At 39.5% G+C, this 17,642-nt stretch overlaps 1 protein-coding gene across 20 annotated transcripts in view; it reads right to left on the minus strand.

Annotated features, from left to right (window-relative positions):
- The window catches only part of tcf7l2 (transcription factor 7 like 2), a 164,009-nt gene that overhangs the window by 25,116 nt on the left and 121,251 nt on the right, over nucleotides 1-17,642 (minus strand). For 19 of the 20 annotated variants that reach the window (XR_011592753.1, XM_070876638.1, XM_070876636.1 and 16 more), the window contains exon 5: nucleotides 4,086-4,218. Coding sequence is in view for 19 of the 20 variants with exons in the window: in XM_070876638.1 (XP_070732739.1) it covers nucleotides 4,086-4,218 (133 nt within the window). In the remaining variant the exon portion in view is untranslated. The remainder of the gene's footprint in view (nucleotides 1-4,085; nucleotides 4,219-17,642) is intronic. The other variant, XM_070876632.1, reaches the window with a different exon arrangement.

Below are 17,642 nucleotides of genomic sequence, written 5' to 3' on the forward strand. Positions count from 1 at the left end.
CTCTCCTTTTTCCTTTCCCAATTTACTTCCCTCATGTTGACCGTAGGGAAGGAGCTGGAGTCCAGCCTGATCCTGTACTTACCCACTGTCTCGATGCATACACACACACATACACTTTCTTCCAGGAGTAACTGATTAGCAATGAAGAGCAGTCATATATACCAATTTTTCTCTCCAAGCCAGGGGCATTGAGGCCAACTGTAGCATCCCTGCTGTCTTTGTAGGTGCCTCATGCTGACGGTTAGGAAACAGTAAGCCTAAGGGGACAATATTTGCTTTTATAAATTAGAATGTTAATCTTCCCATTTTATTTAAGAGTGGCCAATTCCTTCTGCTTCCTGCAGTTTCAGTTTGTTCTAGAGGATTGCATCACTCTTACCCGCAGAAACCGGTCCAATCAGGATTCACCTGCAATAGTGCCTAAGTGGCTTACAGGCCTCTTAACTAGTAAAATACCACTCAGCCCTGGAGTGAGTAGGAAACTGCACATTAATGAGAGCAGCAATTCGGTACAGGGTACACCCAATTTCCATGATATAGTCATTTGCAACTTTGATTTATAGACCTAGAGCATCAGAAACTAAATATATACTTGTATAATCAAGCTAGGATTTGAAATTAGAAACAAAAAGTGAGCTACAATTCAAGTTTTAAAAATTGTGCCCATTGTTAATTTGTATTGATTGTACAGGAAATATTTCAATTAATTTATTAGCTATTTCTAGTTTTCTCTGTGCTTGTAATGATCAAATGTAAAACCCCAACCGCGATATTTTCAACTCCCCAGGAGAATCAACTATATTGCTGGACAATGCATCCTTGTCCTGCTCATCTGTATAAAGTACCCGCGAGGGGGTTGACTTATGAGGATAGGTTGAGTCGGTTGGGCCTATACCCATTGGAGTTCAGATGAATGAAAGGTGATCTTATCGAAACGTATAAGATAATGAGGGGGCTCGACATGGTGGATGCAGAGAGGATATTTCCACTCATAGGGGAAACTAAAACTAGGGGGCATAGTCTCAGAATAAACAGCTGCCTATTTAAATAGATGAGGAGAAATTTCTAGTCTCTCAGGGAGTTGTAAATCAATGGAATTTTCTGCCCCAGAGAGCTGTGGAGGCTAGGTCATTGAATATATTTAAGGCGGAGATAGACAGATTTTTGAGCGATAAGGGAATAAAGGATTATGGGGAACGAGCAGGGAAGTGGAGCTGAGTCCATGACCAGATCAGCCACGATCTTATTAAATGGCGCAGCAGGCTCGAGGGGCCAAATGGCCTACTACTGCTCCTATTCGGTTCTTATGTTCTTATGAGCCTGTGCTGTTCAGCTGATTATCAAGTGCAGTTCAAAAGTTGCATGGTAGTTGGTGGAGTAGATGCTTAGACTTATAGTCTGTGCACCTGGCAGCTTTCTCCTACCAATGGCAACACTGGATCAGTGAATGTCATAAATGCAGCAAAACCCATGTTGAAAAATTACTTTGCTAAAGAGAGTCGCAGTCCCAGCATTGAATTAACTCCAGGTGATCGAGTGAGCCAATTTCTACCCGATTGTTTTAATTTGCCCAGCAGAAAACTGCCACATTTTTCTCTGAAAGCTCATTAACGAGCCTTAATAAGCAAAAGAGATTTAGCAAATTTATTATTTTGAGAGAGAGTTGGAAAACAACAAAAAAAAGAACTGGCAGTTTCAGCTTATTTCCTGGTCTGCCATCACCACTTCCAATTCGCCACTGTCATTTAACAAGAGTGGAAGTACCCTCTCCATAATAGTTAATTTACTCAACAGAAAGCTATACCGTAGTTAAGTAACCTGACATTGCAATCAATTCATTAGCTGGTACCCCAATATGGTGCCAATGCCCCCTTGTGGATAACCCATTCCTGGACAGAACTGTGGATGCCCTGGAGAAATGTTATCAAACGGCAAAGGAACTTGGCTATGTCAATAGCATCAGCTAGAACCTCGGACTGTACAGGATTTGGGTTGGAGGGGCATCGCATAACTTGGCCAGTAGCCAACTGCAGCACCAGATAGAACTTGCCCAAATATAGAACATGCCTTGGGTCAACCTCCAACAAACCATGAATGATGCAGATACTGCAGGTCCCAAAGTGATCTGTGTATTTTAGTAGTACTGTTACCTGGCTGAGATCAGTTAACTCAACACAAATCAGAAATCAAAATTGGGACATCAACTATTTAATGCTGAGCAGACAGTATTGAATCTACGCATCTCAACCTGCACACAAATTAATGGCAAGATCTTATCGGCCAGCTAAGCTCTGTACCTATAAGCCAGCAGTAAAATCTGTTCTTTTAGTAGCCATCGCACAATGATCTCTCTTCCTATGATCCTTCTCTCCTCCAGTATGTAAAAAGCAAGTCTGAACACAGATTATGAAAATGTTCAAAAAGCTAAAATGTTTCTATTCATAAATGATGGTGAATCGATACGCTTAAGCAACTTTGTGTTAAAACTTTAAATTTCTGAAAACAAAACTTGCAATAGAAAATGCAGAGCGCAAAGTTCATGAATTTTGACATGAAAATTACCACCAAAAAATGTAAACAGGAGTTTTAACATGTAACAGCTCAAAATAAATTTGAGCTAAGCCTTCAAATTAGCATTCCAAATTCTCTCTCGGGGAGCCTGGAGCAGGCAAGAGCTTACCTAACCAAGGAAAGAGAAAAACCTTAAAATGTGAATAGCTGAGGTGGAGACCGGGCAGAAATAAACAGAACCTTGCCCGAGTGATCAAACTTTGGATTCCCCTGCATTCTATCAGCCCCTACTTTTGCAATATGTGCACAGAAAGAGACTTCATGCTTAAAAAGATAAATACTAACTTGTGCGAATTGAAGGAAACCTATAATTTGCTGCAGTCAGGAAACCTATATTGTTATGTCTGCCATTTAGGCATCATTATGTGGTGGATCAGTGGAGTCGACTGCCTGTTCGACCCTAACAGAAATTCATTCAAATTCAACTGGTGCTGTGAGCTTGCAAATGTTATAGATATTCAAGCTTACAAATGCAAAAGTAGTTTGTAATTCCATCCCTGGTATTCCAAAACCTTTATTCTGTCTCTTCCTCTTCCCCTCCACCATTCCCAAGCAGAGCCACAGAACCTGCTCTAAGGCTCCTTTCCGATGGCCCTCTATAATCAGCAAAAGAACCTTGACCAATCCTCCGATTTCAAATCCCTGTAGAAAGTGGCGTGCATCAGTTTGTCCATCCCCCATCTTCATGGAGTGAGGGATCACAAGCAGGAATCCATGAGCCACTGGGCAATCACAGTGTTTCAGAAAACCTCTCATATGAATGCTATGTAAAAGAGCTCTATGGAACCACAGAACATTAATTTTACCATAAACTGAAAAATTGAAATCATATTTTTTATTTTGGTGCAGCGGTCAAGGCCCAACACAGGCAAGACTATGCAAATTGAATGGTGATTTCTGGAAAGCAGTTCGAACGGTGGGAAAGCTTTTATTTAATTTATTTTTTTGAGCTGGGCAAACAGTTCAGATTCCAAAAGCATGGCATTTAATTTCTTATACTTTTTGCCAGTTGTGCAGACATTTCACAGACCTCCTTGAACTTTCAATTTTCACAAATAGCTTTGTATTTACTTTCATGTATAATTTTAAAACACACAAACTGTCAGAAAGTGCCCAAATGGAAGTTGTGCAAATGTGCAGGCTGACCCAATAGCACCCTTCCATTTACAAACCACCTGACTGTGGAGGTAGAAGAAACAATGCCTGGCGTGAAATTATGTTTGAAAAGGTTTATTTTTCTACTGGAAAATAATTTATCTCTGGCAAAATTACAAATGGAACATTCGGGCACTGAATGGACAACAATGACATTTAAATTCAATACATTGCGGATGCACATTATTGAAAATGTATAAATACACAAACAACATTCAACATCACTTGGTTCTGATGCAGACATGGATCTCCCCTAATGCCTTCTGAGTAAAGAAAAATTCAGAAGAATTTCATCTGAATTGCACTCTGATCCCAGAAACAAACAGCATTATCAGTGAAGAGTTTTTCCCTTTACCTACCTGTTTTGGGGTCCACATCTGCTGGTAAGTGTGGTGGAGGGTTACCTGGTGTGAAGTGTTCATTGCTGTATGTTATCAGTGGCGTTAGCGGATGGACATGATGGGGATGTTGCACAACGGGTACTTTGTTAGACTGCCAAAAGAAAGACAGGAAGAAAAAATGGGTTAGACAACAGCAACCAACCAATGAACCATGACTTAGACTAATGGCATCGAGTTGAAGGGCGGGGGAGTTGGGGGGGAATATTTAACAGCCTTTTGCTAAATCCTCCAACAAGGGACATTTGAACAGATTAAGTGCTGCCAACACTCAAGAGGCCTGCATTGGATGATGAATGGTTTAGAGTCAGATTTTATTTTGATATATGTCATCTCTCTTCTGCTTTCAATTTCAAAAAAATTGTAACAAAAGAGAGTAATTTGAATCACTCTGTTATAAAGCAACCATATCTGTAACTATTTATTAATCAGGTTTTAGTTACTGAGCAAACATCAAGTCAACACCCAAAAGAAAAATCCATTAAATATGAACCATCTCAAACTGGGGAATCAGTGTCCAAAAAGGTCATCCAAAGAGAGAGAAATGATGTAAAATACAAACAAACCTCTTTGGGTTGCAATAATAAGACAACTATGATCACAATGAAAGAGATGCTTTGCTTTTACCTGATATATTTAGCTTGGTTTATGAATTGTCAGGAAACAAAAACATCACCTGGTCTTGTTGTCCATTTTACTGACTCCAATTCAACTTGCCCATGATACTTCCATAATCATTGTACCTTGACTGTCCAACAGACCAATTACAAGTGCAATCATTTTTTTAAATAAAAAGCCAATTTCGATTAAGGCCAATATAAAAATAAGCACAGTAATCATTCTTCGTACAATAATGAGCCTTTACAAGAAATTAGATCTAACACAGTTATTGTACTATGAAGTTAAAGGACAACGCGATATATAAAAAGAATGGAGATATAACTGCGAGTTCAAGGAAATATTTCTACACCAAGGTTTCTCAATATTCAGAAAAGAGACAAGTTTACGTCATCATCAGGTTTGCTTTACTGAATTAGTGCCATTTAGAGTTATATATATTATACATGCAATCATATGGGAAAGTGAGTACAGGTTGAACCTCCCTGATCCGTAACTCTCAGAACGGCAGAGAGATCATGAGGGGGGCGGGGGAGGTGGATCGCGGGGCCATGCCAACGACTGCGGGAGTCGGCAGCGAGGAAGGACTTCAATTTGTTCATGTCGGAGCTCTGCGCAAGCGCCACCTGGTGGCCAGGAATGGTTTTGGATGAGGGGTGGTTCTGGATAAGGGAGTTCTGGATAAGGGAGGTTCAACCTGTACATGTTTTAAATTCGGCCCTGGTTAACTATTCGAGGACTGAAAATCTGAGAGTAAACAGATTAAAGCTTCACAATAAAATAAAAATCTGAAAATGCCACATTCCAGGAGAGTATTGTCTGTGGACTACTACTTAGTGTCCCCTATTACTCTGTGTATGGGCCCACTAATGACATCTAGCAGCACTACCCCAGCACTACATTATTATTTTTAAAAACTGATTATAAATGTATAGTTTTAAAAAGGTATAGTTTTAAGAGAATATTTTTGAACTTATGAAACTATAATGGAATTAAATTATCTAATTTTATTTCAGTTACACAATACAGAGTATGCAAAAACTCATTTTTGCAACTACTTGCAAAGATGTGCTTATTTTGGAAATCACAATTGACGTGTAGGTTCCACAGGATTAATATTGTTACTATTTGGACTTTTGATATAACACTAACAATCACCAGCCCCCTTTTAAAAAACAAAACAGATCTGCTTCCCATTGAAACAAATGAGAAGTAAAACCTTGAACTTTGGCATGAAGATTTCATCGTGATGCTACAGGGCATTTTAGGCAGTCGAATTGAAGCTGCTTGCTCTTTGGGAGAAGGCTCTGACCACTGGCATCATAAGTTTATGCTTCGGAAAGAATTTGCTGTAGATTCCTGCAAACAAACAGCAGGAGGCTACAGCTAGATATTTACTGTCTACAGTCTGTCCTGCTTCTAATTGGCGCCTGCTACTGTAGTAATGAGTTTACATGAGGCATGGACAATACAGAGTAGATCATGATTCAGTTTCTTCCCCTTCATAAATGTTTTGAAAGTCCCATCTCATCATCAACAAACTAATTTTAATTGTAATGAAACATATGCGAACAAAAAAAAAAATCAATTAGGACCCAATACAATCTGACTTCAGTCCATCTCATTTTAGAGATTCCTTTGATCCGGCACCACTTTTCCAGCAAAATTTACATTTTTATTAAGCACGGTTAATATTTCAACCAGGTTAGCCAAGAAGAACTTTAACTTAACATGCATTAACACATAGGGAAACAGTAGTTTGCAAAGATCACAGGTCGAATGCAGCCTAAGGTAAAGGGGATAGAATATTTCCGAAGGAAGAGCGAACTGGAAAAGAATCTCTGTCGTCCAGCTTCCTCAGCTGTACCAGGATCTGATCTGGTGTAGCCTTTAAACCACCCCCTCGCTGATGAATCGGGAATTGATCCAACTTCCTTTTGAATAAATGCCTTGCCGGGGTTCAAAAGTCAATTAATTCAACTGAGAAGTACGCCTTAAGCCAAGTTCAACTCATGCCCGCATTCCTAGCTTATAAATAATTTTTGCACAAAATAGCTCCCTACATTCATTTCATCAATTCCCTGTATTATTTTAAAGGCTTGGATATTATTCCAGCCTTCTATTCTGACAGAAATAAGATTTCGCCTCTATTCATGGTACTGTGATCTTAAACCTGGAATCATACAATATTTTCCACTACACCTACATTTTTTGTTAACTCACAGTGACCATGCCTGTACATGGCATTTATTCTCCCTCCATTGGCTGCAAGGCTCCCAAATGAGTTTCTGCCAAGTCTCAACCCAGATTTCATAGAAATTTACAGCACAGAAGGAGGCCATTCGGCCCATCATGTCTGTGCCAGCCGAAAAAGAGCTATCCAGTCTAATCCCACTTTCCAGGTCCTGGTCCGTAGCCTTGTAGGTTACGGCACTTCAAGTGCATATCCAAGTACTTTTTAAATGCGAAATTTCATTTGGCACAAATCTACCCATTATGTGGCATTAAACAATGAATCAGTCTCACTCAGAGAAGCCATAAGAATAGTTGATATGGAAAGTCATATCTATGTAGAAATGGGTACTTTGCTATTGTTTGGATTAAAGTGCATTTGTTGAAGCTTTCCAGGATATAGCCAGTGCTTTACCTGGCTGAGAGTACTTGACATAATGGATTCAAATAACAGGAAAATATTCCACTTCCAGGATAACATCCCACGTCCAATAAGGAGCACAAAATGCACCAAAAATACAAAACAAAATTACTTCTTGGAAGAACTATGATAATAAAATAGAAGATAGCAAAGTCACCACCTGAATCGTCCTTTTCAAGTGATTTAATAGAGAGCGAAAGCAGAGCAAGAGAACAAAGAGAGAAACAGCAGAGAAAACAAGAGGGAGAGAAAAGAAACAAAAGAAACATTTCTTTCTCTCCAAGAAGAAAAGTACAATATCTGCATGGATTCACATTCATTTAAAAAAAAACTAAAATTAATATTGTTTACTGAGAGACAGCCTAACACACGAGAACATAGCAAACCACTAGTTTATGTTCCGCCCAAGTGTACATTTGCATCATCTGACATTGCAGCCCAATTGACTTGTGCTCCCAAGTTGATTTGGAATTTGGTTCTTCAGATTACATTAACAATCGTGCAAACAAAGCTATGCGTGAAAGATGGACTAAAGGGTAGTAATATGGCCGAGAAAGTTGCTTGATAGCAAAAACCACAAAATGTGGGAATGAATTATGCCTGGAGCACATTTTATATATTCATACACAAATCTCTAGGACAGTGATATTGTATATCAAGAAAAGTACATTTATCAGATAAATGTCATCTGTTAAGTCACAATAGTAATGGAGGGAGACCTATTCAACCCATTAAATTCTCATTTTTCTAATTTGGGGTTTATTTATTTTAGTTTAATGTATGTATATGTGTAAATAGTAGAAATATATGCAGAATTTCAAAAATGGTAGGTATGAATGCTTTTTTTGTACTTTTATACCCAACAGAAATGCATGCATTTACTATACGTTCAAGTCAGTGAAAATTTTGAAGAGGAAGTGTATGAGCACCCCTTTATTATAAATTATTAGTTTGGACTAATATATATATATTTAAAACTATGACTTCTAGTTACATGCAAAGGAGAAAAATGCTCAAATGGTAGAGCCTGAAGAGGCTAAAAATATGTTGCGTTCAAACGACAAGATTCAATGAACCACCCCAAGGTAGCAACTGTATTGATGTGAATTCAGTTCCCCGATACAGATTTCCCAATCTGGTCATCAGTGCCTACAGTAAGTAACAGTTTGATTTTTTAAATAGAAGCACCGACGAGTCTCTAACACTCACAGCCCTCATCACATATCACCAGCTGAATTCAGTAAAAACTACTAAATCCACTTCTGCTCTGAGCTAAAAGTAACTTGTGTAAATAGGTAATAACGCAGAACTGCACAGAAAAATTGATACAAAATGTGTATTTTTTATTATGGCGAGCATACCCCCCTCCCCAATTAATAAGAACATAAGAAATAGGAGCAGGAGTAGGCCATTTGGCCCCTCGAGCCTGCTCCGCCATTTAATAAGATCATGGCTGATTTGATCATGGACTCAGCTCCACTTCTCTGCCCGCTCCCCATAACCCTTTACTCCCTTTCTTAAAGCTTTTAATTTTGTTCCTTCAGGAACAGTGTCACCATGCCAGATAATTTTTCTACTGAAAATACTGAACACATTTGATTGTAAAATAGGAAGCACCGTTGCCTTATACACTTAAGGATTAAAAAAACAGAATCAAGATAATCAGTGCATCAGCTTGATATGTGACCCATTTGTTCGGCTTTGTTATCTCCGGTTTTGCCTACTCGTAGGGTGGGGAATAGAGGGAGGCAACAGTATTCTGTTTATTTTATTAAGTAATTCTGAGTATTTATTTTTGGAATGGGCGAGGAGAGAGAAAACAATATATTTTTTTTATTTGTTCCGGGATGTGGACGTCGCTAGCAAGTCCAGCATTTATTACCCATTGCCCTCGAGAAGACGGTGGTGAGCCGCCTTCTTGAACCACTGCAGTTCTTGCGGTGAAGGTACGCCCACAGTGCTGTTAGGGAAAGACCCAGCGACAATGAAGGAACAGTCCAAGTCAGGATGGTTGTGTAAATTGGAGGGGAACTTGCAGGTGATGGTGCTCCCAAGCGCCTGCTGCCCTTGTCCTTCTAGGTGGTAGAGGTCACAGGCTTGGGAGGTGTTTTGGCAAGTTGCTGCAGTGCATTTTGTAGGTGGTACACATTGCAGCCACGGTGCGTCAGTGGTGGAGGGAGTGAATGTTGAAGGTGGTGGATGGGGTGCCAATCAAGCGGGCTTGATGGTGCCGAGCTTGAGTGTTGTTGGAGCTGCACTCATCCAGGCAAGTGGAGAGTATTCCATCACACTCCTGACTTGTGCCTTGTAGATGGTGGAAAGGCTTTGGGGAATCAGAAGGTGAGACACTCGCCACAGAATACCCAGTCTCTGACCTGCTCTTGTTGCCACAGTATTTATGTGGCTGGTCCAGTTAAGTTTCTGGTCAAAGTTGATGGTTGGTGATTCGGTGATGGTAATGCCATTGAATGTTATGGGGCGGTGGTTAGACTTTCGCTTGTTGGAGGTGGTCATTGCCTGGCATTTGTGTGGCATGAATGTTACTTGTCACTTATCAGCCCAAGCCTGAATGTCGTCCAGATCTTGCTGCATGCGGGCATGGACTGCGTTATCTTCTGAGGAGTTGCAAATGGAACTGAACACTGTGCAATTATCAGCAAACATCCCCACTTCTAACCTTATGATGGAGGGAATATATTATTCAAGAAAAGGTCTTTTTATATTAGATATATCAGGGCAGTGCCAGTAACATTTCATTATCCAGGCACTTCCCCCTTCCCAAAATGTGTCTAGCAAAAGAAAAATGTGACAAAAATGGGAAATATAACATTTACAATTGCCTACAGAATCACTGCTTTACTGTGACTGAATGTGTCAAATTCGGTTTTTATTGCATGAGACTTTTACTGGTGATTGGGGATCACATTCTGTGATGTTGTTCATTTTTCCCATGAAAACCACAAACCAGTGGCCTGAACGGACACAAGCGCAATTATAAAATGCGTGCCTCTTTGTACCAGATTGTATAATCCTGCTATCCAATACACAAGCGCAAACATTATTGGCTTTTCTCTCCCACCCCATTCTTCTTCTCTTGTTGAGGTCATCTCTCCTACCCCACGCCAGTGGAGATCATATCTATTTTTATCCCTTTGGTAGAATTGTTTTCCTTTAACTACGGTAAGCCAACAAATTACATTCAGTTGGAAACTATAGAAAATAATCTTGTCATTTTTCTCCATATAAAACTGTGTTATTTGGGATTTACATGAAGGAAAGAGGATGTTAGAATATTAAGCTGCTGCCATGGGAGGATACGGAGGAAATGCCTGTAGGAAGTGGGGCTGCCCATCAAACAGTGGCAGTAGGCAGGCTGTGAAGGGAAACCCCTCCTCTTGGACCATTGCACAACACTTTACCCAGGAAACTCTCAAGTCAACCTCTGACCTTTCAAGTGTACTTAAGCGTCACATTCCAAATAAGCTGCAGTGGGAAATGTTTCACTAGGGTGGACCCTGCACAGTGTTCACAATCAGGAATGAGGCAGTCTAAGATTGATTGAACACTCATACTCCTTTCCCCGCTCTTTTAAAAAAAGATTGGTAACCCAAGAGAAATGAAAGCTTGCCATTTACCTCTGATGTCATTAATCAACCGAGGTAAGCAAAACAAACTGGAGCTGCTACGACCATCTTTCCACCCAGCCCCTTCGACTGAATGCACCCCTATTGCGCTCATCGCAGTTGTGTGCAGCTGAAGAAAGATTGGGTCTGAAAAGTGCATTTGTGCTCAAAGTATAATAAAACAAAAGCAGCTACACAAGGGGGCTTGTCAGGCTGCCTTCCCCAGGCTAATTCTGGCAAGTCCAATGCTTTGCTTAAATTACTAGCCCTGAGCTTGGCTGTACCCAGACATGGCTTACTGTTCCAAAGCTACTAATCTTAATGGTCTGTAACACTACATTCTCTTATTCCAAAAGTCTGCTCTCTATTAACTCCTTAATTGCTGGGCAACTACGTACCAACTGCAATTTTAAAAGAAAAAAAATAGATTTTTTTAAAAAAGCTATCAAGAGTTAAATTTTCTTCAGAAACTCTCTCAATAACACTAATTCTCCACTAAAAGAAGTTGAAGGATTTGCTAAAGGACAATATTTAAATCTGTGCTTTCAGTTCAACATTTTCTTCACATTCTCGCCCACCAAAAAAAACCTTCACACCTGAGTAAGCATTTTCTTCCAAATCTACTTTTCTTATTCTTATTTATACAGTGGTCTGCGCCCTTTCACAGTATTATATAGCTCATTTCTGGCCAAGGTCTTGCCCTTTGTTAACTGACCATTGTTCCCAAGGACAAAGCCTTCATTGACTAGTAAAATTCTCCTGTTCAGAAAGAGGCCTCTCTTCTCCTCCAACAAACGATGACAGGACCACTGACACGACAGCATACCAAGACAATACCGCACGACCAGGCAACACAAAACCTCTCCAGAATGCTCTCACATATTTCCACGCTGTTCCAGCTGTCAAGAAAGAAAGACCACTTTCTGGCCACCCAATTGTTACAGTTGTATAAGCAACCCAAACTAAAATCATGCTTTTGAGGCCTACTATCTATCCTCTTGAGTCATTTGGTCGCGAACTACTGCTATTAAATGCATTTCATACATTAAACTATTAATTGCACAGGCATATCAGTCCCTCGCCTAATTTTGGGAGCAGGAAGATTTTAAGTGTGTTTCAGTGAAACAGCCATTCTTGTGGTGGCACTCTCAGCTAACACCAGCATTCTTAAGAACTTTCCCACCCAATGACTATCTAGTGAGGTAAAAGTTTCAAAAGACAAATTCACTTCTTCCCCGTACTAATCCCAGTGCGGAAATAGCTGAAGGTAGGCACTTATTGCCATAATTTAAAATAGTTGTGCAATTAAAAAAAACCCAGAAACATCAGAGTTTGGAAGATTTTCTCAATAACCATCTTCTGAACCCCATAGAACGACAGAAAAAAAAAGATCGGTCTCTTTGGGGGGGGGGGGGGGGGGAAAGCATGATGAGGCCATACTTTAATATGTGGTGGGGACTCACTTGTATTGTAAAACGGAATAATTAAGACTGCTAGATAAACATGCAGAGAACAAAAGGCCACAAGAAGTAGGGAAAACAATGACGAAGCAGACTTACAAAAAGGTGGGTTAACATGTTATCACTACATGTTATAATACATTAAATACTGCTCCAGAATATTTGAGTTACTCCAATTGCAGCGTGCATTCCATTGCAACGGCAGTGGCTTACTGAAAGGAGCCCTTTATCCCAATTGCTTTAGTAATTCCACCCATTTTACACATACTAGGGCCCTCTATAAGAAGTCATGAAGTCACACAAAAAATAAATCGTTTCAGAGATTGACGTTTGGGAGATTCCTCTATTGGAGAGTGACCCATAAACATAACTTAGAGGTTTGTGGCTATTGCAGGACATTAAAATGAGCCGCATGTGACTGCTTTACAGAATATATTTGATTTGTTTTTGACTGCTCTTATTTACCCACAAAATATTTGCCTGTAACTAAACTTCTACAGTTACCTGTCTACGTTAACTCCTAAATTAGCCAGCCTGCTGCATTTTAATATTTACAATGTTATTTAGTAAGCTATTAAGTTTTGGATACATCTTGCACTTTAATTCACACATTTTTTGAGTTAATATGGGTTGTGGTCTTAAACTCATGCAATTTTATCAACAGTGCAGTTATTTAGATGGCTGTTACTTGTTTCCGTTTGATAACATTGAGCCTGAGGGCAGAAAGGTCACGCTTTACAAAGCAGTTCCCATTTCTTACAATGCATGTATGCTTATTGAGAGAAGCCTTGAGCACCATTCTTTTCAGCAAAAAAAAATCAATTTGCACTTACAGCAGTTCAGTCTAACATATAAAAGAGTTTCACAGCGTCCACAGTACAATGACTGAACTCTGTGCAGGACGTGTGTGCCAAACTGGACAAGTAGTACAAGGAAAGTTTACTGACAGGCAATGATCGATTGGTGTTTCAGGTTGACAAATTCCAACAGTACAAGACATCTGCCAAGCATGTGACCTGATAAATAGCAGCACTAAGGCTCAAATCCAAGCATTCATTTCAGTATAAACCGGAAAGCATTCGTGTGCGAGTAAAAAAGTGAGGAACAGGGAAAAAAAAGGGACAGTGGGACAATTTTATACATACTTAATAAAGGTTTATTTTTTTCGAAATGACTATTTTCATGGCTTTGAAAACATGGAAAATGACTACAGTACCTTTGTGGCTATCATTGTGCCTAGAGCGCTCAGGAACATTAATGTAGCTCCAATCAGTAAAATTACCATACTGAGTGATTAAGCAACAAATATAAGAGAGGCCTCTTAATGGGAACACCCGCACGGAGAGCAAAATGTTTCATTATCCAACTACTACAAAACAAATATAAAAAAATCTTGAGTGGCAATCAAGTGTGTATTGGTAGTGTCGAAAACTAAAGTCATTAATTGATCTTTAACAGCAAGTTTACAGGATGTGAAGAGAATGTAGAACTATTTCACTGCGTTCGTTAGAAGTGCATTTACTCAACACAATCAAAGTGAAGCCTGATCAACTCCCATCGCAAAGGGTCCTAAGCGATTGGTTAAACACATTTACCGACTACTTCTGTTTATCGCTCTTGGTTCAATCAGGGAACAGGTTGTAGTTTTGCAACACCAGGCCAAAACGTTCGTACAAACCATCAGTCCTGTCATTAGAGTAGATTAGGATTAAAACCAGCCGCCAAGGACATGTTCCCTCTCAATTAACAAATTGTTTCACTGTCTGGGGTGTACTGTACCAGTTAAAAAATTAAGTAAAAATTATACTCAAGCAACAACAACAACATATAGGAGTGTTTAAAAACAAGGGTGGGGGGGACTTCAAAATGTTACAGGAAAAAAGATATTCTACAAGGCAGATTAAAGTTTTGGAATGATATGCACTATATTTAACACGTTTCAAAAATGTAGTTCATGTCCACAATAATGCAAGTTCATACAACCTCAAAAACAGCGACTTTTCTCCACAACTGAAATATGCAACTTGGACATTATTACTTCAACACCAACAAGTTCCATGAGAAGTTAATGCACATTATAATTAATGCTTTAACCAATTCACACAGGAATGCTCAAGATTTTCTATACAATGCCCCGCCACACACTTAATCTGTTTGCGTAGTTGTTATTCAAATGCCGGGCAATACCAAATATGTATTTAAGTGAAATACAACCGTAGCATAAAAAACGTTCTGTAGGTTAATTATATGGGGGAAATCACAGGGAGCATTTATCAAAAAAAAAAAAAAAAATTTCAGCCTTAAAATGCTCATTTTATTTGTTCTGGTGGCATGTTCAGAACATCTGGCACTAATTTTGTTCATAGCAGGAAAAAGACAGCCCCACAGCAGTGGAATATATATACAAATAAAAACCTCAACTTATATACATATTTGTAAGAAAAAACATCAGTTTTGTTTTTAAATCCAACGAGAATGTGTAATATCAGACCCAAATCGCCATTTGGGTACGTTCTAAAATATCATTGAATGGAAGGCTTTTGTTACACTGCCCCACGGAGCATGAAGACGTGCCAAAACCTCAAAAGTGTGGTTTTCCTGTAAACTCAAAAAGACTGTTCAGAAAGGCTCTGTATATTCCTTTTTAAAATTAAATAAAATCTTCCGCTCCCTCACAAAAATCTAACTTGCTGTCTAGGATTCTACAAACACCTATTATATCTGAGGAGCGCCATGCTTCTAATAATTTATTTAAACTATTTTTTTATCCACTTCAAATGAGTAAACCTTTGGTACATCAAATTATGATGTGCAATCCTGGAAGCATTAACAGACACTGTTCAAGTTTAAACGGGAAAGAATGCAGGGCAGAGAGCAATTATACTACAGTATGTTAGCAATATTTCTTTCACATTTAAAACGTAAAGCACTTTTATTTATAAAGATAAATTAAAAATTTTGTTTTTCATGATCTAACTGATGATAATGGTTAATTAAGAAAAAAATGCAACTTTTTTTCTCTCTTCCCCCCTCCCCCCCCCTAAATCCACCCCCATCTCTCAAAATGACACGCATAGATATTAAAAGAAAAAAAGGCCGGTTTTACATTTGGTTTTGTACATGATTTGCACACTGTTGCATTCAAAACAGCTTCGATATTTGAGCTCCATATTTGTTTTGTAGTAGTTGGATAATGCTCTTCTTCAAGGTATCAGAGTATATTCCACTTAAATTTTAAAAGTACAATTTAACTAAATGGAAGCATGACAGTTGAATGTCGGAATTAGTCTTGCTACACAGTTCTAAAATATAAATTCTGCACTGCAATTTACAAGCAGAGAATATCCCGTACTAGGCAGCTATACAGAAAAAAAAAATCAGTATCGAGCTGGTTAAAGCAACTTTTCTAAAGAAAACCCAATGTCGTACTGCCTGCAATTGGATTTTCCTTTTTTTGTTTCTTCTTCACAGAACAGATTCTTATGAAAGCAGCGACACAAAGGTCACAGTTTCAAGTGCTGGATAGAAGGTCGCTGCCTGAGCTGACCACCTCTTAACCACAGTAACTGGCCTTATCTGAAGCCCATCGTGTGAAATAAAATACAAACGTGCACTGTAGCATACAGTAACTTACCCAGCTGTTTAGATTGAGGTGCCAGCAACCAAACTGATGGAGAAAGGAGAGCCCAGAGGCTAGCGTTCCTCCTTTATTGTTCCCTTCTTCCATTCCCAGCAAAATTGCATCCCTCGGGTACATGCCGCTTTGTCTTCTGTTGTCTCTTAACCTCTACAACTTTCCCCCCCTTTCTCTCTTGCCTCGGTGCCGACTGCGCTTTGTTTCTTCCTGGTTTTTCTAGCGTCTTTTTTTAAAGTACTAAAAAAAGATGTCTCAAAAGATCAAGAGCTTTCCAGTTCTGTGGCCTGGTGTTTTTAGAACCAACATCCTCATTCAAGTTTGCCGCTAGTAGCATCTTAGTCCCGGTGCAGTCCTATATCTGCCGTACAGCAGGCACCAAAAATTAGGGCACACTCAAAACGATAACATAGATCACTGCACCAAAATGCTCACTTAGCAATGAGTAAGACTGCACACACTGGGTATAAACCCATGCGTACTATTTATTTTCTTTTCAAAGCCTACAACTCTCCTAGGATTACCAAAATGACAATGCTGCAACTCTATATGGAAAGGTATCAATAAGTGCAGGAGAGAAGAGACAAGCACTGGTTAAGGGAGCATGATCAACAAACTGTAGCATGCAGTCACATCTGTGGGAATGTCAAATCCCTCACGCTGAACTTCTGGGGGTAGAGCTGCGAGAAAGCTCTTACTTTTTTTTGACACAGTGACATTATTATATATATCTTACATACACACACTCACATACATATAAATATATAAAAAGACACCTGTGAGGTCTTGCCATCAGTCCTCAGCAGGTTTTTTTTAATGTTATAATAGTAAATGGGGGGGGGCGCAAAGCACTAGACCTCTCTGCAGCTTCTACTGGCTGACCTCGGCTACACACAATATACAGGAGCAGCTTTTGTATTGCAAGGATTCTCTTTCTGAGTTGCTCTTTGCATACTGCTTTGCGTCGCTAATTGCATCCCCAAACAAAACCCTCTCCATCTCCAAATTGGGGGCAGCTCATATGTTCCAGTAAATGCTTTTCACAATAGAAGCAGAAGTAATGAAATGTTCCCATTAACCCTCACGCATCCGCGCGCCCCCACCCCTCCCGAGTATAGGTGGCATACAACTCACAAACACCCACCCCCCCTTCCACCACCCAACCCCGCCCCCGCAAAAAAAAAACGTCAACTTTTTAAAAACAAACTTTACACGCATACCGTTTTAAACTCACACCGCTTAACACACTTTTTTCTCTCGTCTATCCATACTGCGCAAGAAAAGTGACAAGACACGAGAACAGGGGAAACAAAACAGTGTGCAGTTTTCCCCTCTTTATTTAGTGCCCTGCACTAATCTGGCCTTCGCGTGCAAAGTGTCGGCCAGAAATCTTTAAGGCCTTAATACCAAAACAAAACCTTTGAATTCCCTTTATATGGTGCAATACAGGCGCTAACAAAGGCAATGAGGCTACAGTTTGACATGTAAAAAGCCCAACAACGAGGCAGCTAATTACATTCCCTCCCTCTA

Source organism: Pristiophorus japonicus, chromosome 3, assembly GCF_044704955.1.
Source record: "Pristiophorus japonicus isolate sPriJap1 chromosome 3, sPriJap1.hap1, whole genome shotgun sequence".
Lineage (NCBI taxonomy): Eukaryota > Metazoa > Chordata > Chondrichthyes > Pristiophoridae > Pristiophorus > Pristiophorus japonicus.